Source organism: Dendrobates tinctorius, unplaced genomic scaffold (genome assembly GCF_039654945.1).
Source record: "Dendrobates tinctorius isolate UK_male_01 unplaced genomic scaffold, ASM3965494v1 ptg000294l, whole genome shotgun sequence".
NCBI classification, from domain to species: domain Eukaryota; kingdom Metazoa; phylum Chordata; class Amphibia; order Anura; family Dendrobatidae; genus Dendrobates; species Dendrobates tinctorius.
Window position 1 is genome coordinate 3,406,395 of NW_027361961.1, and position 23,030 is coordinate 3,429,424.

The 23,030-nt window shown below is 44.1% G+C and overlaps 1 protein-coding gene across 2 annotated transcripts in view; it reads right to left on the minus strand.

The window, feature by feature from the left end:
- Window positions 1–263: 263 nt before the first annotated feature.
- Window positions 264–23,030, minus strand: part of LOC141072986 (uncharacterized) — a 60,913-nt gene continuing 38,146 nt past the window's right edge. The window contains exons 2-11 of one of the 2 annotated variants that reach the window (XM_073560252.1): window positions 19,865–20,014; window positions 19,556–19,735; window positions 19,349–19,472; window positions 19,168–19,265; window positions 17,955–18,146; window positions 17,646–17,825; window positions 17,440–17,563; window positions 17,259–17,356; window positions 16,970–17,060; window positions 264–2,236 (exon numbers count right to left, since the gene is read on the minus strand). In XM_073560252.1, coding sequence (XP_073416353.1) covers window positions 381–2,236; window positions 16,970–17,060; window positions 17,259–17,356; window positions 17,440–17,563; window positions 17,646–17,825; window positions 17,955–18,146; window positions 19,168–19,265; window positions 19,349–19,472; window positions 19,556–19,735; window positions 19,865–19,942 — 3,021 coding nt within the window. In that variant the 5' untranslated portion in view covers window positions 19,943–20,014 and the 3' untranslated portion in view covers window positions 264–380. The remainder of the gene's footprint in view (window positions 2,237–16,969; window positions 17,061–17,258; window positions 17,357–17,439; window positions 17,564–17,645; window positions 17,826–17,954; window positions 18,147–19,167; window positions 19,266–19,348; window positions 19,473–19,555; window positions 19,736–19,864; window positions 20,015–23,030) is intronic. The other variant, XM_073560253.1, reaches the window with a different exon arrangement.

The following is a 23,030-nucleotide window of genomic DNA, read 5'->3' on the forward strand; positions in this document are numbered from 1 at the left end:
CATAAACTTTAATCATCATAAGCACTCTGAACATTCCCCCTTTGTTACAATGGGCGCCCAGGGCCACGGGCCGGGTCCCAGCTGCCGTGACATCTCCCATTGAAGCTCATTGGGCCCGGTACCGAGTACCCTGCAGTCCTGGGAGGGCGACCCAACTATATCTGAAGTCAGGGACAGTGAAGTCAGCGCCAATTATGTAACAGCCTCACATTAGCCCCAGGAACGTGAGCGCCAAGACAACTGGAACAACACTGGCACGGAAAGGGAGTATGAATATTTTTATTTGAAATAGGCCAAACATGAGGACTGACAAGGGGTTGTCCTAGTAATGGACAACCCCTTTAAGAAATACATTTTTTTTTATTAAAACATTTCCTACATTATGAACATGAAAAAGGCTTCTCCCCTGTGTGAGTTCTTTGGTGCATTACAAGATTCCCTTTAAAGTTAAAACATTTCCCACATTCTGAACAGGAAAAAGGCTTCTCCCCTGTGTGAATTATTTGGTGACTAGGAAGATATGATTTCCTTACAAAACATTTCCCACATTCCGAACATGAAAAAGGCTTCTCCCCTGTGTGAGATCTTTGGTGCATTACAAAATTCCCTTTAAAGTTAAAACATTTCCCACATTCCGAACAGGAAAAAGGCTTCTCCCCTGTGTGGGTTCTCTGGTGTATAACGACATCTGATTTCTGGTTAAAATATTTCCCACATTCTGGACAGGAAAAAGGCTTCTCCCCTGTGTGAGTTCTCTGGTGTTTAATGAGATCTGATTTCTGGTTAAAACATTTCCCACATTCTGGACAGGAAAAAGGTTTCTCCCCTGAGTGGGTTCTCTGGTGCCTATCCAAATCTGATTTCTGATTAAAACATTTCATACATTCTGAACATGGAAAAGGCTTCTCCCCTGTGTGGGTTCTCAGGTGGCAATCAAGATTCGCTTTCCGGTTAAAACATTTCTCACATTCTGAACATGAAAATGGCTTTTTCCCTGTGTGAATTTTCTTGTGCTTAACCAAATCTGATTTCTGTGTAAGACATTTCCCAGATTCTGAACATGAAAAAGCCTTCTTCCTTGTGTGGGATCTTTGGTGAGTAATAAGATTTGATTTCTGGTTAAAACATTTCCCACATTCCGAACATGAAAAAGGCTTCTCCCCTGTGTGAGTTCTTTGGTGTATAACAAGATTCCCTTTAAGCTTAAAACATTTCCCACATTCTGAACATGGAAAAGGCTTTTCCCCTGTGTGAGTTCTCTGGTGCTTAACCAAAGCTGATTTCTTGTTAAAACATTTCTCACATTCTGAACAGGAAAAAGGCTTCTCCCCTGTGTGAGTTCTCTGGTGCTTAACCAAATCTGATTTCTGTGTAAAACATTTCTCACATTCTGAACATGAAAAAGGCTTCTCCCCTGTGTGAGTTCTCTGATGTTTAACCAAGTCTGATTTCTCGTTAAAACATTTCCCACATTCTGAACATGAAAATGGTTTCTTCCCTGTGTGGGTTCTTTGGTGAATAACAAGTTTGCATTTCTGTTTAAAACATTTCACACATTCTGAACAGGAAAACGGCTTCTCCCCTGTGTGAGTTCTCTGGTGCTTAACCAAATCTGATTTCTGTATAAAACATTTCCCACATTCTGAACATGAAAAAGGCTTCTCCCCTGTGTGAGTTCTCTGGTGCTTAACCAAATCTGATTTCTGTATAAAACATTTCCCACATTCTGAACATGAAAAAGGCTTCTCCCCTGTGTGGGTTCTTTGGTGTATAACAAGATTGCATTTCTGGTTAAAACATTTCCCACATTCTGAACAGGAAAAAGGCTTCTCCCCTGTGTGAGTTCTTTGGTGACTAACAAGATGTGATTTGTGTTTAAAACATTTTCCACACATGGAACAAGAAAATCTTTTCTCCACTGTGTGAATGTTTGGATGTTTAAGAAAAGACTTTTCGATGGGAAAACTGTTTCCATATTCTGAACATGAAAATAGCTTCTTTGATTTAGGAGTATTTCCTTTTTTAATGCTTATTTTGTGACTCTGATTTTCCTTCATTGTCGCTAATGAATCAGAAGACAGGACCTGCTTCATAGGATCAGATGACAGATCTTTGCTCTGAAGGGATGATGGTATATCTGAAGTAATGGCATTCACTTCAATTGTATGCTGTGGGATCTCAAGATCATCCGATTTAAAAATTGAAGATGTCAGCTCTGATCTCCTGGTACAGTTATCTGCCAAGATATAAACCAATTATTATTTTTGAATAAAATATCTTTGAATGTCATTTAAACTGTCTGTAAAAATGGCAAGTTATGTAAAAACATTGAATTTTTCACCAAGGAAATGACAGTTCAAAGTCTAATAGAAATTCTCATAGGATGAACCAGTCGAGCGTGGTGTTCAACTGTTTGACCATTCTGCCTCCCAAATATGGAATAAAAAGCCACAAAGATTCGTTATGTTGACAAACATATTACCAATAAAAAATTCTATTCATCTAACGAAAAAACAAGTCCCCACTCAGGTCCATCATCTGTCAGTGGAAAAACAGGTTTCCACTTTATTAGTGGCTCAAAGGCTCTTGAAAACTAACATTGCTTCCATTAACCAATCCGGCAATAACCACTCTCCCGACGTCAAATTTCCCCCTCGCTTCTGAGCCTTTCAGTGAGCCCAAACTACTGTACATGTATTTGGCATTACTATAGTGAGAAGAACCCATTTAATTTACGGTGTGTGTGTCTACTGGAGCACAATCGGCACTATGTGTTGGGTAATAAAATGACAAATGTGCAGTTTTTTTCTCCCACATCCACTGTGCGCTAATTTCTGGAAAGTGCTTGTGGTTTCAAAGATAGTCATTACTTCAATAGATTAGTTCTCTGAGAGTTATAATTTCCAAAATGGATTCATTTTATGGGGATTTCTACAGCTCTGATTTTCTGAAATTTTGTCATATTAGGGCTTCTGCAGATGGTGTATCATATCAATTCTGGGATCTGCTCCTTTGACGTCACCAGGTGTGTCCTTATTCATATGGCAGCTGGGACTGGTAATGGAGTAGACAATGAAACCAGAAGCTCTAGAAGACATAGGCTCGATTCAGCCACTAAGATTAGGGTGCCCGGGACAAGTAGTACCATCCAGTCTGGCAGTATGGGTGTGTGTACTGTCCAGCTGAAGTAATCTGCTCCCTGATTCAGCCAATTGGATAGCACCATATTCTACGAAAGCTCGAAGCATGTTGAAGGCAGCTGCCAGATACAGCCTTGTTCTCCTCTGGTTCAGACTTCTGTGCTCAGCTCCCGACTTGTGTATTTGTTTCCTGTTGTGATCCCGTCCTGTTTGCTGACTACTCTTACGTCTGCTGATTTAGTATTTTCTCTACCTTACTGGTTCTGACCCGGCTACTATTTTTCTTTCCATATCACACCATCGAACAGCAGGCAACCCTGTGCCACAAGCCAAGGGGATCTCTATGTAAGTCCAGTTCCATGTAGAGGTGTTGAAGGGTGATGAGCAAGACAATCCCTGGGATCAGGAAAATGGAGTAGATAGCGTCAAGCCTGTTCGTATTGGTCATCTTTTGAGCTGCCAGGTGGCCACAAACAAAGCTCCTAATACATTGTGTCTGCAAGCTATTCCAGTAAAATCTGGATTCAAATAGATAAATGGCGCTCCTTCCCCTCTCAACCCTGAAGTGTGCCCAGACAGTAATGTACAACCGTATATAGGGTATTGTCGGATACAAGAGAAGTTGTAAAATAATTTGTGAGGTCCATCTGTTTGCTATTAACCTTTGTGAAAGTGAAAAAATGGGGTTTATATTTTGTGAAGAATTCTATAATTATCACCACGTAAAATGACACACATCAGATTTGAAAAATGGGCCCTGATTAGGAACCCAAAACTGGCTGCGGGAACTGGTTATCAGAGTATTTTGGGAACTAACTACTGTAGTCAACAACTGTAACTATAGACAATAACATATCTACTGAAATGATCAAACAACAATCTTCATCAGTAATAAATGAGTAACTAGTGGTGAAACCTCTCTGGAGTAATTACACTATGGGGCTTGTTGATTCTTGGCAATCTAAACTATTGTAAGGGCCAATATTTTCTGTTAGATGAGTTTCAAGAAAAAATATTAGACAGTCAAAGATAAGAGTAGAGAAAGTATTAGCGCCCCCATTTCAGGAGAGATTGTGCAGGAATCTGAATCCTTTAGGACTGAAAACATAATATAATTTTTGACTTGGAGTGATTCCATGAAACCAGGGCTGGAGCCATGCCAACACATCTCCTGCAGGCGTGAATAAATGTATATTACAGCCATCAGTCACACACAGCTTACAGATATATCATGGAACAGGGGTAATGTGTTTTATGTAGTTTATCACAATTCTCCTTGAAGTTAGTCGGTTTTAAAAGAAATTGGAAAGTCAGGATAAAGTAAAACTCTGTTATTATTGTACAGAAATTCACACTTGGCCTCACTGCACATTTATCCCCTAAACCCCTTTACCCCCAAGGGTGGTCCGTATGTTAATGACCAGGTTAATTACAATTCTGACCACTGTCCCTTTATAGGGTAATAACTCTGGAACGCTTCCTTGGATCCCGGTGATTCTGACATTGCTTTCTCTTGGCATATTGTACTTCATGCTAGCGGTAAAATTTATTTGATATGACTTGCATTCATTTGTGAAAAAAACTGAAATTTGGCAAAAATGTTGACAATTTTGCAATTTTCCAACTTTGAATTTTCATGCCCTTAAATCACAGAGATATGTCACATGAAAAACTTTCCCACATGTCTACTTTACATCAGCACAATTTTGGAACCAAAATTTTTTTTTGTTGCAAAGTTATAAGGGTTAAAAGTTAAACAGCGATTTCCCATTTTTACAACACCAATTTGTTTTAGGGACCACATCACATTTGAGGCCACTTTGATGGGTCTATATGATAGAAAATACCCAGAAAATACCCAAAAGTGACACCATTCTAAAAACTGCACCCATGAAGGTGCTCAAAACCACATTCAAGAAGTTTATTAACCCTTCAGGTGTTTCACAGGAATTTTTGGAATGTTTAAAAAAAAATGAATATTTAACTTTTTTTTCACAAAAATTTTACTTCAGATCCAATTTTACCAAGGGTAACAGGAGAAATTGGACCCCAAAAGTTGTTGTGCAATTTCTCCTGAGTACGCCGATACCTCATACAGCTCTGGCAAAAATTAAGAGACCACCACATCAAAACCCTGTAATGGGCAGCCCACTCTCCAGACCTGAACCCCATTGAAGACCTCTGGAATGTAATCAAGAGGATGATGGATAGTCACAATCAAGCAAACAGGAACTGCTTAAAATTTTGCGCCAGAAGCAATGTGAAAGACTGGTGGCAAGCATGCCAAGACGCATGAAAGCTGTTTTTAAAAATCACGGTTATTCCACAAAATATTGATTTCTGAACTCTTCCTGAGTTAAAAACATTAGTATTGTTGTTTCTAAATGATTATGAACTTGTTTTCTTTGCATTATTTGAGGTCTGAAAGCACTGTTTTTTTATTTTGACCATTTCTCCTTTTCAGAAAAATAAAACAAAATTTTTGCTTGGAAATGTTGACAAAAGTTTGTAGACTAAAAGAACAATTTACATTTCACTTAAAAATATACCTATAAAAAGAAAAATCAGACAAACTGAACATTTGGAAGTGGTCTCTTAATTTTTGCCAGAGCTGTTTATGCAGGTAAACCACCGTTTGGGTGCATGGCAGAGCTCGGAAGGGAAGGCGCGCCGTTTGACTTTTCAATGCAAAATTGGCTGGAATTGAGATCGGACGCCATGTCGCGTTTGGAGAGCCCCTGATGTGCCTAAACAGTGGAAACCCCCCACAAGGGACACCATTTTGGAAACTAGACCACTTAAGGAATTTATCTAGATGTGTGGTGAGCACTTTGAACCCCCAAGTGCTTCACAGACGTTTATAACGTAGAGCCGTAAAAATAAAAAAAATCATAAAAATGATCTTTTCGCCCCCAATTTTTTATTTTCCCAATGGTAACAGGAGAAATTGGACCACAAGAGTTGTTGTGCAATTTGTTCTGAGTACGCTGATACGCCTTATGTGGGGGTAAACTACTGTTTGGGCACATGGCAGAGCTAGGAAGGGAAGGAGCGCCAGATTTTACTGTTACGGTTTGCAGGTGCCATGACCCACTGGGAGAGCCCATGAGGTGCCAAAACAGCAGAACCCCCCATAAGTGACCCCATTTTACGAACTACACCTTTCAATGAATTCATCTAGGGGTGCAGTGATCATATTGACACCATGGGTGTGTCACAGAATTTTATACTATTGGGCAGCCATGTGGAGAAACTCAGGAGGAATGGAGCGTTATTTGCCTATTCAAGTGAAAGGGTCTGTGCACATGTGTGTCCGTGGGCAAAACATGTTGACATGTCCATTTTTTAATGTCAGCACGGGCCACAAAACATCCGCATAACTCACATGGATGTCATCCATGTGACATGCATCAGCGCCGGGGAAGAAGCGTTACAGTAAGTGCTGTTCCACGGCGCTGGGTGCTGAACACTGCTCTCATCATTCTCCCCTGCTTGTGCACCGGCAGAGCAGCACCCGGCGCTGGGGAACAGCGCTTACTGTAACGCTTCTTCCCTAGCGCCTGTGTGTGGTACTGATACGGCACACACATGCCACACGTGTGCCGCAAGTATTACACATGTACACTGACATCTCTTGTACCGTAAATATCAAGACATGTGAAAGAGGCGTTGTAGCGGGTTTTTATGTTTGGCAGCTGTCACACACTAAAAGATGCTTTTTATTGCAAAAAATAGTTTTTGCATCACCACATTTTGAGAGCTATAATATTTCCATATTTTGTTCCACAGAGTCATGTGAGGTCTTGTTTTTTGCGGGACGAGTTGCCGTTTTTATTGGTACCATGTTCGGGTACATGAAGTTTTTTGATCGTCTTTTAATCCAATTTTTGGGAGGCAGAATGAACAAAAACCAGCAATTCATGAATGTCTTTGGGGGGGGGGGCATTTATATCATTCTACGTGTGGTAAAATTGATAAAGCAGTTCTATTCTTCAGGTTGGTACGATTAAAGCGATACCTCATTTATATAATTTTTTTTTATGTTTTGGCGCTTTTGTACAATAAAAACTGTTTTATATAAAAAAACCGGATTACTTACCAGTAATACTCTTTTGTAGAGTCCACGACAGCACCCACTGAGAGAGGGGATCCGCCCCCGGAACAGGAAACCTACAGAGAGATAAATGGGGCGGTCCCCCTCGCTCCCTCAGTTTGTGTTACCGAGAACAACGGAGGAACCGCCATACATGTTTTAGTCAAACTGTTTGGGCGATTCATCTATCTTACCCCTATGCAGTTTTAAGCTTACTAAGTTTAATCACATATCTAACTTAAATCATAATCTCCACCACCAAGGAGACCAATGTGTGAAAAATTCTTACGGGAGGGAAGTGAGCGGGTGCTGTCGTGGACTCTACAAAAGAGTATTACCGGTAAGTAATCCGGTTTTTCCTCTTCGCCACGACAGCACCCACTGAGAGATTTCCAGAGATAATCACTTGGGCGGGCACACCGTGTTAAGGACTGATCTACCAAAAGTTAGATCCTCAGTAGAGGACAAATCTAGTCTATAGTGACTATAAAAGGTAGATGGAGAAGACCAGGTTGCAGCCTTACATATTTGTTCAATTGGGACGTTCGCCCTCTCGGCCCAGGAGGATGATATGGCTCTAGTGGAGTGCGCCTTAATCCCCAGTGGAGGGTCTTCTCCCTTTGCCAAATATGCCATCGTGATCGCATCTCTAATCCACCTGGATATCGTGCTCGTTGTAACTGCAGACCCCTTTCTGCTGCCCTGGAAGGAGACAAAAAGAGACCTACTCTGCCTCCAGGGACTGGTCCTATCTAGATAGGCTAGCACGGCTCTCTTCACATCTAAGGTGTGATATTTCTCCTCGTCCTGTGTTGACGGGTTCTCATAGAATGAAGGTAGGCATATCTCTTGAGATCTATGAAATTTAGTTGCCCGTTTGGGCAGGAAGGACGGGTCCGTCCTTAAAATCAGACTGTCTTGTGTTATTAACAAGAACGGAGGGTCTACTGATAGAGCGTGAAGATCACTCACCCTCCTGGCCGATACTAAGGCTACTAGCATAGCCGTTTTCAATGAGAGGCACTTCACTGATGCTGAGCTTATGGGTTCAAACGGTGCCTGAGTGAAGGCATCCAAAACTTGAGTAAGGTTCCACGCTGGTAGCCGAGGCATATGCACCGGTTCTGCTCGTTGACAAGCCGAGATAAACCGAGTCACCCATCTATTTGCTGCCACGTTATAGTTAAACAGGGCTCCTAGGGCTGATACGTGGACTTTTAGAGTGCTCACTGAGAGTTTCAATTCTCGGCCTTTTTGTAGAAACTCTAGAATGGCCGTAATGGGTACTTCACCGGCTAGTTTTGTTGGGTGAAAGGCCAGGAACTTCCTCCACACCTTAGCATATATTTTTGTTGTGGACTCCTTCCTGCTTTGTAGCAGGGTATTGATTAGGTTCTTTGAGAAACCCTTCTGCCTCAGTAGCTCCCTTTCAAATTCCAGGCCGCTAGGTGCAGGGCTTTGGCCTGTGGATGGTAGCAGGGTCCCTGCGAGAGAAGATTCTGGTGCAGCGGCAGGATCCACGGGTCGGTCACTGACATGGCTCTCAGCCATGAAAACCACGGTCTTTTTGGCCAGAACGGGGCTATCAAGATGACCCTCGCCCTCTCCTGTCTTATTTTCCTGACTACTGTTGGTAGTAGCACCATTGGAGGGAAGGCATAGGCTAGTTGGAATGCCCAGGGTGCTTGGAGGGCATCTAGAATGTCTGGGTTGTCCGACCTGTAGAGTGAAGCAAACCTTTTTACGCGCCTGTAGGCTCTGGTTGCGAATAGGTCTATCTCTGGTCTGCCCCATTCTGACGCTATCATTTCGAAGACGTGTCTGCTGAGGACCCACTCGCCCTGGTATAGGGCCTGGCGACTGAGATAGTCTGCTCGGGAGTTGTCTACTCCTCTTATATGGAGAGCTGACAAGGAGAGAAGATGGACCTCGGCCATTTCCAGGATCTTTCCCGCGATAGACATCAGTGGCATTGACCGCGTGCCTCCTTGCCGGTTTATATAGGCCACTGCGGTGGTATTGTCTGTCTGGATCTTTACGTGGGTGCCCCTTAACTGCGGGAGAAAGTGAGATATCACATAAAAAAATCGCTGTTAGCTCCTTTACATTAGAGGAGGCCTCTATTTCATCCTCACGCCACCAGCCTTGTACCATGTGCTCCTCTAGATGGGCTCCCCAACCTAAGGGGCTGGCATCCGTGGTGAGTATTTTGGAGGGAGTCACCCACCACTGTACTCCCTTCGATAGATTGGAAGGATTTAACCACCATTTTAGGGATTCAACCACCTCGGGCGATAGGGACATCTTCCCTTCCAGCCGCCCCTGCAGTCTATCTGTCTCCTGCAGAATAGCCCACTGCAGTTCTCTGGAGTGGAACTGAGCCCATTGCACCGCTGGAATGCACGATATCAGGGACCCCAGCAAGGACATACCCTGTCTCAATGATATTACGGGTCTTCCTGTAGTATTCTGTATCTTATCGATTATGGCCATTACTTTGGCGTTCGGCAGAAAGGACTCCTCAGTTACGGAGTCCACTTGCAGGCCCAAAAACCTCTGACAGGTCACTGGCTCTAGTCTGGACTTCTCCCAGTTAATTAGCCAACCCAGTGTTTGTAGGGATGAGATAATCCTAGCTATTCTCGCTTCACACTGTGAAACAGAATTCCCCACTATGAGTAGGTCGTCTAAGTAAGGGACAACTAGGGTGTCATTCAGCCTTACATACGACATTACTTCCAGCATCAATTTTGTAAATACCCCGAGGAGCCATGGATAGCCCGAATGGCATTGCCGCAAACTGGAAATGCTGAATCCGACCGTTGAACCAGACTGCTACCCGCAGGAACCTCTGGTGCCCTCGATATATGGGGAGATGGTAGTAGGCGTCCTTTAGGTCCAAGACTGCCATATAACACCTGGGAAACAAAAGCTTTATTGCAGACTTAATCGACTCCATTTTAAACGACCTCAGTCTTAGGAAGGTATTAAGTTTCTTTAAATTTATTATAGTCCTGTAAGAGCCATCTGGTTTTGGGACTAAAAATAGAGGAGAATAAAAGCCCATCCCTATTTCGTCGTCTGGGACCTCTACTAGGACCTGTTTAGTTAGCAGTACTGCAATCTCCATCTCCAGCGCTTCCTGCTGTGTCAGGGACTTCATGGAAGTCAATAGGAAGGAGTTCGGTGGATACCGAACAAATTCTAATTTCAGGCCTGATGACACGATATTCATGGCCCATGGATTTGATGTCACCTTCTCCCATTGGCGGCTAAATTTTAATAGCCTGCCACCTACCGGTATAATGATTTTATCGGGATCTGTCTCCCCTGAAGGGACGCTTCCCGAATAGGTTGCCCTTTTGTTTGGGGTCCTTATTTCCCCAGCGGTCCTGGGGTCTAAAGTCCTTCTTTTTACCAAACGGCGGCTTCCTGTAGGCCCTCCTGTTGAACGGAATACACGGGTTAGGGAAACCCTTCTTCCTCTCCCCCGCTTTTGTCAAAATCTCATCCAGTTCCGTGCCAAACAAGTACTTACCCTGGCAAGGTATAGCACACAGTCTAGTTTTTGTTTGTGTGTCTCCTTTCCACCCCTTCAACCATAAGGCCCGACTGCCTGCATTGGTCAGTCCTGCCGCTCTAGCCGATAACCGGAGAGAGTCCGCGGAGGAGTCGGAGAGGAAGGCCGCTGCTCCCTTAATGAGGGGCATAGAGGAAAGAAGTCTATTCCTAGCTACTACATTCTTAATATTGTCCTCTAAGTCATTCAGACACAACAACAATGATCTTGCCGTACATGTGGCTGCTATTGCGGGCTTAAAGGCTGCCGTGCATGCCTCCCAAGATCTTTTAAGAAATGTATCGGTTTTCCGATCCAAAGAATCAGCCAAGGTTCCCGAATCCTCTACCGGCAGAGAGGATCTACGAGAGGTAGAGGCCACTGCCGCATCCACCTTGGGGGCTCTTGACCAGGCTATTAACTCCTCATCGTCAAAGGGGTACTTACGCTTTGACGTTAAGGGGAGGAAGGTTCTTTGACCTTGTTTTTCCCACTCCCTTTTAACTAGCTCTTTAACAGCTGGTACCACTGGGAAAGCCCGGACCTTTCTACGGGAAATGCCTGCAAACATTATGTCCTGTGGGGTCTTGGGGTCCTTACTTTCTGGCAACCCCATGGTATTTCGGACAGACTTCACTAAATTACTGACACTGTCCGTGGGGAAACACGTTTGGTCCTCGTCCTCTGAGGAAAGGTATTCCTGGGATTTGTCGGAATCTAGTTCCCCGGTTTCAGATGGCGATTTTGACGCCAGCGAGGCTCCTCCTCTTGGCAAACATATTTCTCTTGCGGAGGAGTGACCCCCCAAACTACTGGAGCCGCCTAAGGCCCGTAGCTCCTCTCTTATAATTGCCCGGATATCCTCCTTCTTTCGTGAGGACTCCTCCTGTAAGGCCTCCTCAATACATGATTGGCATAATCTCTTAGGGTGGCCGTCTGGGAGGGGCTGAGAACATAAGGCACACTCTCTGTTTCGCCTTCTCCGTTCTTTTAGCCTAAAGGGGGTATGGACCAGAAAGAGAAGGCCATCAATTATATATTCTGACCACAAAACACTCACCCTTGAGTTTCGTCAGTAAACTACCGGCTGCGGGGTCCGCGACCCAGGCTGAGGCGAGGCATGGGACGACTTCTTTTCTTTGCGTTTTTTCTCCAAGGGCTCATCTTGCCTGGAAGGTCCACTAGATTCCTTCCTGGAGCTGCCACTTTTCCTGGTGCTACTACTTCTCCTTGTAGCACTGCTCTGTCTACTGCCATGCGGGGATTGCACTGGCTGACCTAACGGGAGCGAAGCTGGGTCATCTAAGGACGACATGACTGCGCACCCCCGCTGCGTTTGTGGCTTCTTTTTATAGCCGCTGCTATAGCTGCTCCTCTTCCTCTCTTTTTTTTTTTTTTTTTTTGCGCTTCTGCGCATGCGCGGGCGTTCTCCCGCGATCTTTGCCTCCTGTCTGACCCCGGAAGTTCTCTTCACTTCCGGGTTGCCTCTGCTGGGGAAGCGCTCGCTCACAGCAGAGCACTGATGCGGCGGCTGTCCCGCTGTGCCTCCCGGGTATCTGCACCCCGCCACCAACACACGGGGTCCTTCTCCCCTCCACAGGTATGACCCCCGGAAGCGCTGCCCAGCACAAACGCTCGGGCCCTTTGCTGGGGGGGGGGGCACCACTGAAATTGCCCGGCCGGTTATTGTTACCTGTAATGCGCCCCCCTCGGGGGGGGGTATTTCACCGTCCTCCCCAGTGAGCCTTGGCACCAATCTCACCTCCGGCCTCACTTGCATTACCAGCTCTAGGGGGGGGATATACCTCTCCACCCGACGCTGCCTCCGGTCCTGGGGCCCCTGCTGCTCATATTCTGCACGCAGGCGGCTACCAGACCAGGAATCCTCTTCTGCGGGTTCCTTTACAGGAACAGGAAACCAAAACTGAGGGAGCGAGGGGGACCGCCCCATTTATCTCTCTGTAGGTTTCCTGTTCCGGGGGCGGATCCCCTCTCTCAGTGGGTGCTGTCGTGGCGAAGAGGAAAATAATTATTTTTGCATCGCTGTATTCTGAGAGCTTTGACTTATTTATTTTTCCGGTGATTGAGCTGTATAGGGGCTTGTTTTTTGTGGGACAAGATGACGTTTTCGGCGGTACCATGTTTATTTATATCCGTCTTTTTGATCATGTGTTATTCCACTTTTTGTTTGATAATGCATTGCTTTTTGTCTTTTTTTATGGTGTTCACTAAAGGGGTTAAGTAGTGAGACAGTATTATAGGTTGGGTCACTACAGACGTGGTGATACCAAATATGAGAACTTTTATTCTTTAGATTTTTATTTTTTCATTCACATATTTATTTAGTGATAGAAAAAAATATAGATTTTTTGTTATTATTTTTTTGTAATATTTTTACAATTATTTAAAAAATTTTTTTTTACCTCATTCTAACTTTTACACTTTGTCCCACTATGGGAAAATCATTTTTTACAGGCTGATCGCTTTTATAGCATGCTATAGAAGCTGTCAGCACTGCAGTTACTGCAATGACCTGAGAGACTTCTTTATCATGCATTCCACATGACTGGGAAGCTTCTCAGCTCTGGTAACCCGGATGTCGTCAAGATGACATCGGGTTACCATGGCAGCGATCAGGACCCCGCATCATGCCATGGAGTCTCCGATCCAAAGGCAGAGGGGCTGTCAGCCCTTTGCCTGCTCCCAGAATGCTGCGATCGTGAACGATCGCAGCATTTCGCGGGTTAAAGCGCCGGGAGCGGTCTATGAATGCTCCTGGCACTTTGTTGTGAGCTCATCTGTTCATTCACCTTTTGTGTCCGAGGATCTCCCTCTTCTGGTGAAGGAAGGTAGAGAGGTTGATTTGGATGAAAGAAACCAAACAGCTGATCAGGTGGATTGTGACTGGGTAACAGGAACTTCAGATTGGATATAAGGCAGCCGATGCCCTTCTGAGCGGCTGGTGATTTCTCTGCTGGATTCTTGGAGACCAGTCTGATTCCTGCTTCCCAAAGATAAGTTCAATAGCAGAGCAAAAACTTATTAGTTTTGGTTTTGTTTACCTTGTTTTTTGAGTTCAGCCATCCCCGGCCGGGGATGTGCTGGATTCTTATTCTTTGATCTGTGTTCTCTTTTGCTCTGCTTTCAGAATATTCTGAGTGCTGATATAGGGTTTGAATTCTAGTGACTTCAGGGTCCTTTTTGCTTATCAGTTGTGTTGGTAATATTTTTAGCAGGGTTTTCTCGGATTGCAGACAGCAGCTTTTCTGTCCTGTCCTTTTTAGTTAGCTTGGGCCCCATCGTTTGCTCAACCTATCTTTCTATCTGTGTTAGTGTTTTCATCTCGTTTCACCGTCATTATATGTTGGGGGCTGCCTATTGCTTTGGGGTCTGCTCTGGGGCAGTCAGTTTTTCCTTTTTCTCTCTTTAGGCTTATTTAGATCTCCGGCTGTGACGAGGTGTCTAGGATCACTGTAGGAACACTCCACGGCTACTGCTAGTTGTGTGATAGGATTAGGGGTCTGCAATCCGCTAGTTTCCAACCTCTCTGATTTTCTGGGCTGAGCTTGTGTTTTGTTTTTTCCTCCTCGGTGACTCAATCATAACACACTTAGTGCCGGGTGTCAGCTATGAGAATCAGCTGACAGCCGGCCGCATTCCATCCATGGTCATACAGGCCCAGGGCACATGGACGGAATAGTACATCAGATGTCAGAAAGGGGTTAACGACCGCAGATACACCTTTTAACGGTGGCAGCTAAGGGTACTTAAACCACATCACCACTTTTTAACTGCACTGAGGAATAAGGGTATGGCACCCCCTAGAGTTGGAATTTCTCCAGGTCTCGGCTATCGGGGGTAGCTGAGACCCCAGAGAATGTTTCAGATCTGTTTTCACCAACCCCAGTGTTGAAATCACCATTAATAACGGTATAACAGCGACCGCAAAAAAAAGTCCGCTTTTCAATTTAACTTCTCTCTCCTCTGATGTGATCGCACATGAGAGGAGAGAGAGATAGGGTCCCCGATTCCCCCCAGTACCTCTGTTGTCCCTGAAACCCCCCGTGAAGTCCCCTGAGCCACCAACGTTTTCTCCCGGGAGAAAATGGCAGGCGCGTGCACAGTGCGCCCGCCGAGATCTGCCGGCCGCCACCTGGGAAACAATAGGAGATTTTTCCTATTGTTTAATTTTGATCATTGTGGTAGACCCTATCACAGTGATCACAATGAAAAAAAAGTAAATCAAACCCCTCTTTATCACCCCCTTAGTTAGGTAAAATAATAAATACATTTTTTATTTTATTTCCATTTTTAGGGTTAGAGTTGGGCTAAAGTTAGTGTTAGGGTTGGAGCTTAAGTTAGGGTTGGGCTAGGGTTCAAGTTGTGGTTATGGTTGGGATTACGGTTAGGGGTGTGTTGGGGTTAGGTTTATGGTTAGTGTTGGGATTAGGGTTGGAGTTAGAATTGGGGGGTTTCCACTGTTTAGGTACATCAGGAGGTCTCCAAACACAACATGGCGCCACAACTAATTCCAGCCAATTTTGCGTTCAAAAAGTCAAATGGTGCTCCCTCCCTTCTGAGCCCTGCCATGCACCCAAACAGTGGCTTTTTCCCACATATGGGGTATGGGCGTACTCAGGAGAAATTGCACAACAAATTTTATGGTCCATTTTCTCCTGATACTCTTGTGAAAATAAAAAAAATGGTTCCAAAGTAAAAAAAATTTTGAATAAAGTAAAATGTTCCTTTTTTCCTTCCACATTGCTTTAGTTCTCATGAAGCACCTTAAAGGTACTGTCACACTTAGCGATGTACCAGCGTTCCCGACCAGCGATATGACGCGGTCAGGATCGCTGGTACATCACTAAGTGGTTGCTAGAGAGCTGCCACACAGGCAGATCTCACCAGCGACATCGCAGGGGTCGGGGGTCGCTACTTACCTGTCAGACGAGGCGATGAAGACGTCCTCCCGCCCGCGTCCACGCGTCGCTCGTCTCCACAGCAGGTAGGCCAGCAGGAAGCTGATGACGAGAAACGGTCCAGCCTGTTCTCGCGCGATCAGTGATAACCAGCGGGGGAGCGGTTGGAGGTAAGTATCAGACATAGCGATATCGCTAGCAATATCGCTATAATGTCACAAAAACCAGTGACGTTATAGCGATATTGCTAGTGGTATCGCTTAGTGTGACGGGTCCTTAAGAGTTAATAAACTTCCTGAATGTGGTTTTGCACCTTGAGGGGCACAGTTTTTAGAATGGTGTCACTTTTGGGTATTTTCTGTTATATTGACTCCCCCTAACTCACTTTAAATGTGAGGTGGCCCTTAAAAAAAATGGTTTTGTAAATTTTGCTGGAAAAAGAAATCGCTGGTCAACTTTTAACCCTTATAATGTTGTAACAAAAAAAAAATTATGTTTCCAAAATTGTGCCGATGTAAAGTAGACTAATTTGTGTGACACCACTGTGATTTAAGTGTACAAAAACTAAAAGTTTGAAATTCTCTCTCTCTCTCCTTCCCCAGGCGCGGTTCCTTTAAATTTTTACCATCAGCGGATCCGTACATCTGCCGATCCGCTGTCCCCCGCTTCTGTCAGGCCGCCTGCGGATCCGTTTTCCGCTATTTTGGCGGATTTTGACTGACCGAAAAAACTGAAGTGTGAAACAGGTCTAAGGGGTTAATGTTGATGATCATAAAAGCGAAGTTTGGCCAGAAAGACTGGACCTGGTCTTGTAGGGACCATATGAGCACATTCATCAGCACAGAAGGGAGAGAAGGGAGATTCATCCAAGAAGATATCAGGGATCTAGGAAACCAACAGCATCATTACCCTCCACTTTCTCTTACAGGCCCATCATAATATTTTTCTTCAAGTGATTTTTTAACTTGTCAGCACATTCTACGTCATTTGGCTTTCTAGTTTACAGATCTCAGCAGGTAACGGTCAGCATCTTCTAATCTCTGGGGGTAGGTGGATACTCCAGGTTGTAAGTTCTATAGGATTTAACAATTTCTCAAAGTAACTTCAACATTTCCAAATGGAGCAGAATGTTGTGGTCTAGAGGCAAAATGGTGATCACATGATTGTCATACGACCAGAATAGACAATCGATAAAGCAGCCACAGCCGGTGACTAGGAAGAATTTGTGACTTCTCTGCATTTAGTGGTTACTACTCACCTGGGTAGTCATATATAGGAATCTCCTCTTTACACCTCTCATCTCCCCGCACATATGTCTCTGTAGTATTAATAGGGGTCAGATCTTCACCCTGAAACAAATATTGTAAAAGTCACAGATAGATGGAGAAGTCACATCTATGATCAGCTCTAATCCTGCCATCTCCACCGCTCTCATTACACAAGTATAAAACATATAATACTGGTGGATAAAACAAGACTGCGCACAAGACCTTCACAGCCGTCTACACCTCATAGGGGAGATCTCCTGACACCTTCTCTCCATCTACCTGATGATCCTGAGGAACATTGGGATCTTCTTGTTTACAGTCCTGTGGAAGAAGAGGACGGGGACATCTCTCTTGTGTTGTCCTCTTACTGGATAGATCTGCAGGAAAAACATACATGGACTGAATTCATTCTTTACATACAGATAATTATAGCCCTTGTGTATTTAGTCCTGTCTATTACCTGGTGATGTGAGGGGTTGAGGAACCTCCATCATGACGTCCTTGTACTGATCTTTGTGTCCTTCTAAATACTCCCACTCCTCCATGGAGAAATAGACAGCGACATCCTGACACCTTATAGGAACCTGACACATACAATGACACCGTCATCCCCCGATGACTTCATAGCATTACTGTATAATGTCCCAGCATTCCCAGCAGTGTCACCTCTCCAGTCAGCAGCTCAATCATCTTGTAGGTCACTTCTAGGATCTTCTGGTCATTGATGTCCTCATATACGAGGAGGTTACATGGAGGCCTTGGGATTGGACTCAGGGGTCTTCCCCATCCCTCAGACACAGGGTCCTGACAGCGCTCACTAGAGGTCTTCTTCACTACTGTGTAATCCTGGTTATGGAGAGACACATTAATAATTCTCACTACAGACATTTCCAGAGTCCTCACCTCTCCAGTTCTGTCCATCTGTTATTCCCATAGATAAGAATGATGTAATGTGACGTCATCAGAATCTCTTACCTCTCCAGTAAGCCGGAAGAGGATCTCTAGGGTGAGGTGTAATATCCTCTCCGCCATCTTGTCTCTGTCCATATCCATCTGTGATGGGTAAATCAGGAAAATTCTCTTATATAGAAGATCTTCACTGAGAGGATCCGATATTGTAGAGAACTGAGTGTGAAGAAGATGAGCCGACGTAAGATCATAAAAATCCTGTGTAATAATACAATTATTGGAAATATTAAAGGAAACATGAGGAGATAGAACATGTAGATGTTGTATTCGCTAGTCTTTTATGGACTGGAACATAAGTTGAATTGCTGACTAACACATCTCCTCCATGCTCCCAAACACTGGCTATGTTACTCACTGCTTCAGCAAATGATTGGCTGTAGGAATCACAAGTTGGTTGGGAATGACCAAGTAATACAGAGACTGGTGAGGATCTAAGCAGCAATGTTATTTTTATTACTTTACAACATACTGCGTTCTTCCCTGACATCTAATAAAACCTATATATTTAGGCCACAGACAACAATCAGTTTCTTCCTCAGAGTCGGCAGCTGAATACGTTTCTCATAGACTCATCTTCCATAACGCTTATTCTCGTCTAGCTAAAATGAAAAAAAAGTTTATTTGGACATGATTAAAAATAAAACAATAAAACAACCTGACGCGGTTTTGTTGCGCAAACGTGCGCACTTAGGGTAAGTGCACACGTTGCGGATTCTGCTGCGGATTTGGCTGAATCCGCAGGTCAAAAGACCTGCGTTTTACCTGCGGATTAGCCTGCGGTTTTCCCCTGCGCTTTGACACCTGATCATGGAGCAGATGTCAAACCGCTGCGGATTCCGCACAAAGAAGTGACATGCTGAGGATAAAAAACCGCAGCAAATCCGCACGGAAAAATCCGCAGCATGTGCACTGCGTTTTTTTGTTTTGCATTGATTACAATGCTACTGTACAATGCAGCAGAAACTGCTGCAGATCGGCAGGGCCAAAACCGCTCCGGATCCGTAGCAGAATCCGCAACGTGTGCACACATCCTTAGTCAGGTTGTTTTTAATCATGTCCAAATAAACTTTTTTCATTTTAACTAGTTGGTATGCTGGAAACATATCCTTTCCTTTTCCAAAACATATAATACTGGTAGATAAAACAAGACTGAGCACAAGACCTTCACAGCCGTCTACACATCATAGGGGAGATCTCCTGACACCTTCTCTCCATCTACCTGATGATCCTGAGGAACATTGGGATCTTCTTGTTCACAGTCCTGTGGAAGAAGAGGACGGGGACATCTCTCTGGTGTTGTCCTCTTACTGGATAGATCTGGAGGAAACACATACAGGGACTGAATTCATTCTTTACATACAGATAATTATAGGCCGTGTGTATTTAGTCCTGTCTATTACCTGGTGATGTGAGGGGCTGCGGAACCTCCATCATGACGTCCTTGTACAGATCTTTGTGTCCATCTAAATACTCCCACTCCTCCATGGAGAAATAAACAGCGACATCCTGACATCTTATAGGGACCTGACACATACAATGATACCATCATCCCCCCGATCCCTTCATAGCGTTACTGTATAATGTCCCAGCATTCCCAGCAGTGTCACCTCTCCAGTCAGCAGCTCATTCATCTTGTAGGTGAGTTCTAGGATCTTCTGGTCATTAATGTCCTCATGTATCAGGGGGTGAGGTGGAGGCCCCGTGATTAGGCTCAGCGGTCTTCCCCCTCCCTCAGACACAGGGTCCTGACAGCGATCACTAGAGGTCTTCTTCACTACTGTGTAATCCTGGTTATGGAGAGACACATTAATAAATCTCACTACAGACATTTCCAGAGTCCTCACCTCTCCAGTTCTGTCCATCTGTTATTCCCATAGATAAGAGAGATGTAATGTGACGTCATCAGAATCTCTCACCTCTCCAGTAAGCCGGAAGAGGATCTCTAGGGTGAGGTGTAATATCCCCTCCGTCATCTTGTCTCTGTCCATATCCATCCTTGATCGGTAAATCACGAAAATTCTCTTATATAGAAGATCTTCACTGAGAGGATCCGATATTGTAGAGAACTGAATGAGAAGAAGATGAGCCGATGTAACATCATAAAAATCCTGTGTAATAATACAATTACTGGAGATAATAAGGGAAACATACGAGGAGATTTATTATTTTACAGTATTTAGTTTCCTTCTTTACATCTACTAATAAAACCTATATATTTAGGCCACAGACAACAAGCAGTTTCTCCCTCGGAGTCGGCAGCTGAATACGTTCCTCATAGACTCATCTTCCATAACGCTAATTCTCGTCTCATTTCCCGACACTGGAATCGGCATTAGCAATACTGCAGGAGATATTCATTACACGGGACAGGAGAAATAACTACTTCATGATGAGGACGACATCTTCATCTTCTACTACGGCTCTAGAAACATATTTGGCCAGAGTCCGTCACTGACTCCATCCCCACCGGCCGTCTATATGAAGGTTTCCCGTCTTCCCCGCACTGTAATCTTCTATCACGTTAGATCTCAGGTCTGAGTCACACACAGAAGTTTGAGGCTTTTAGAAAAGATTTTTTGTAAGAACAAGACAGGAGTTATTTGATAATGTCTCCAAGTACAGTGCTTTATTTTCTCTTTATATTATGTTGTGTTTTTTTTAGCATTTTCTTGTAGGCTTCCATATATTACATGGAAAAACACCCCCCATAAATTGGGGATGGAGGTACTGTGGAAAAATTATACTGTGTGTCGGAATCAAGAAAGTGGCACTGTATGGTATCAAGAATGGGGTTTAAGTGAGGATTTATTATCTAGTGGCTTGGGTGGAAGAATATTGTGTGGGGCATCTTGTACTATCATAATGTGTGGGGGAATGGAGGTACTGTGGGAACATTATACTGTGTGGAGGCACTGTACATGGTGGGCCATTTATATGGATACACCTAAATAAAATGGGAATGGTTGGTGATATCAACTTCCTGTTTGTGGCACATTAGTATATGAGAGGGGGGAAACTTTTCAAGATGGGGTGACCATGGTGGCCATTTTGAAGTTGGCCATTTTGGATCCAACTTTATTTTTTTGCAATGGTAAGAGGGTCATGTGAAACATCAAACTTATTGAGAATTTCACAAGAAAAACAATGGTGTGCTTGGTTTTATCATAACTTTATTCTTTCATGAGTTATTTACAAGTTTATGACTACTTATAAAATGTGTTTAAAGTGCTGCCCATTGTGTTGGATTGTCAATGCAACCTTCTTCTCCGACTATTGACATACTGACAGCAACACCACAGAAGAAATGCTAGCACAGGCTTCCAGTATCCGTTGTTTCAGATGCTGCACATCTTGTATCTTCACAGCACTGACAATTGCCTTCGGGGGTCAGATCGGGAGACCTTGGTGGCCATTCAACTGGCCCACAATGATCAATCCACTTTCCAGGAAACTGTTCATGTAGGAAAACTCGGACCCTGACACCCATAATTGATGGTATGGTGTGGTATTATGGGGTACAAAGATAGTGGGGCCATTCTTCATCAATGGAAACCTCAATGCCACTGGATATCTGAAATTGCTATATGATCATGTGTTGCCCTCTTTATGCACTGAAGATGGCATGTTCCCTGAGTTTTTCCAGCAAAATGGTGCCCCACCATATGGGTGTCAGGTCCGAGCTTTCCTACAAGGAATCTGACCCCCTTAGACTAGCATTTCTTCTGCGGTGTTGCTATCAGTGTGTCAAGAGTGGGAGAAGAGGGTTGCATTGACAATCCAACACAATGGGCAGCACATTGAACACCACGGTCACCACCCATCTTGAAAAGTTTTTCCCCTCTCATATACTAATGTGCCACAAACAGGAAGTTGATATCACCAACCATTCCCATTTTATTTAAGTGTATCCATATAAATGGCTGATAGGAACTGAAGGAGTTAAATTGAGTTCTGTCTATGTTGCATTCTCTTGTTTAAAACCTTATCTGTTCTTCGAGGAGATGTCTCAGACATCTCCCTTGTGAACCAAGGTCAAATACCTCTGCTTTTTCGCCTAAATGACTTTCTTTGTCGAAAACAAGTTGTAAAATCATTTGTACTGCGCATGTCTGTAAAATGTTTAAATTCTTTACTATAAAAGACGGAAGCCTAAATGATAAGCCAGAGGCGTCTTGAGAGGCATCCCGAGTGGTATTATACAGCCGTGTCTGTGTTATCCTTCTCGACGGAGCAATTGATTAGAGACATATGGTGCTTCACACCTAAGAACATCGGTCCTTCAGATGAAAGAGTAATCTGAGGGATCCCGACAGTTTCCTGGCGCCCGAAACAGGGACCTGATATAGGCACCTCTCCAAGACTACCCGATCTACAGACCACTCCAGTTACTGATGAAATTGTGAACAGCAGACCTAAACACCTGGCCAGGTAAGAGATCAATTTTTCTCTTCTCTGCTCTTCATAATCTATCATTATAACTAAGGTCCGTATAAAGGGGAATCTAGTAGAGGAGGGGGCCGTAAAATCAGGTCCATATAAGAACTCTGAGGAAATCGGGTGTGACACGCATATGTAATTTCTGCTCGAATGAGAGGTTACTGTAGGTTCTGTGTGTGCACAGCTATTTTTAGAAAAAGAGCTGATGCAAATCAAAATGGGAGAGGTCTGACATTACGGAATATAAGGCTGGGTGAACAGTTCATACTGCGCAGCCCGGACGGACAAGTTTTTCACAATAGACGATTCCGCACTAGGAATAGAGGAGGTTGTTGAATGGCTACTTTGATTTGAAAGGTTGTGAAAAGTAGACAAATAAGCTGCACAGTAGGTATTCGTTCAAAGAGTGGTGATATTGCCTAACTGGGTCATGTGACAGCGTCCTTTCGGGGAGGTCACCGCCTAAGCTTAAATCAACACCCTTTACGAATAAACCTTGTGACAGATAAGAGTGTGACCGAATGAGCACAGGACCGTGAAATGAGCCTGTGACAGGATATGACTGAAGAACCCCAGTAGATGGATACTTTGTTTACAATCCTGTGTGTTGTGGGAGTATTTCTGTTCGGATGCTACATAGCATAT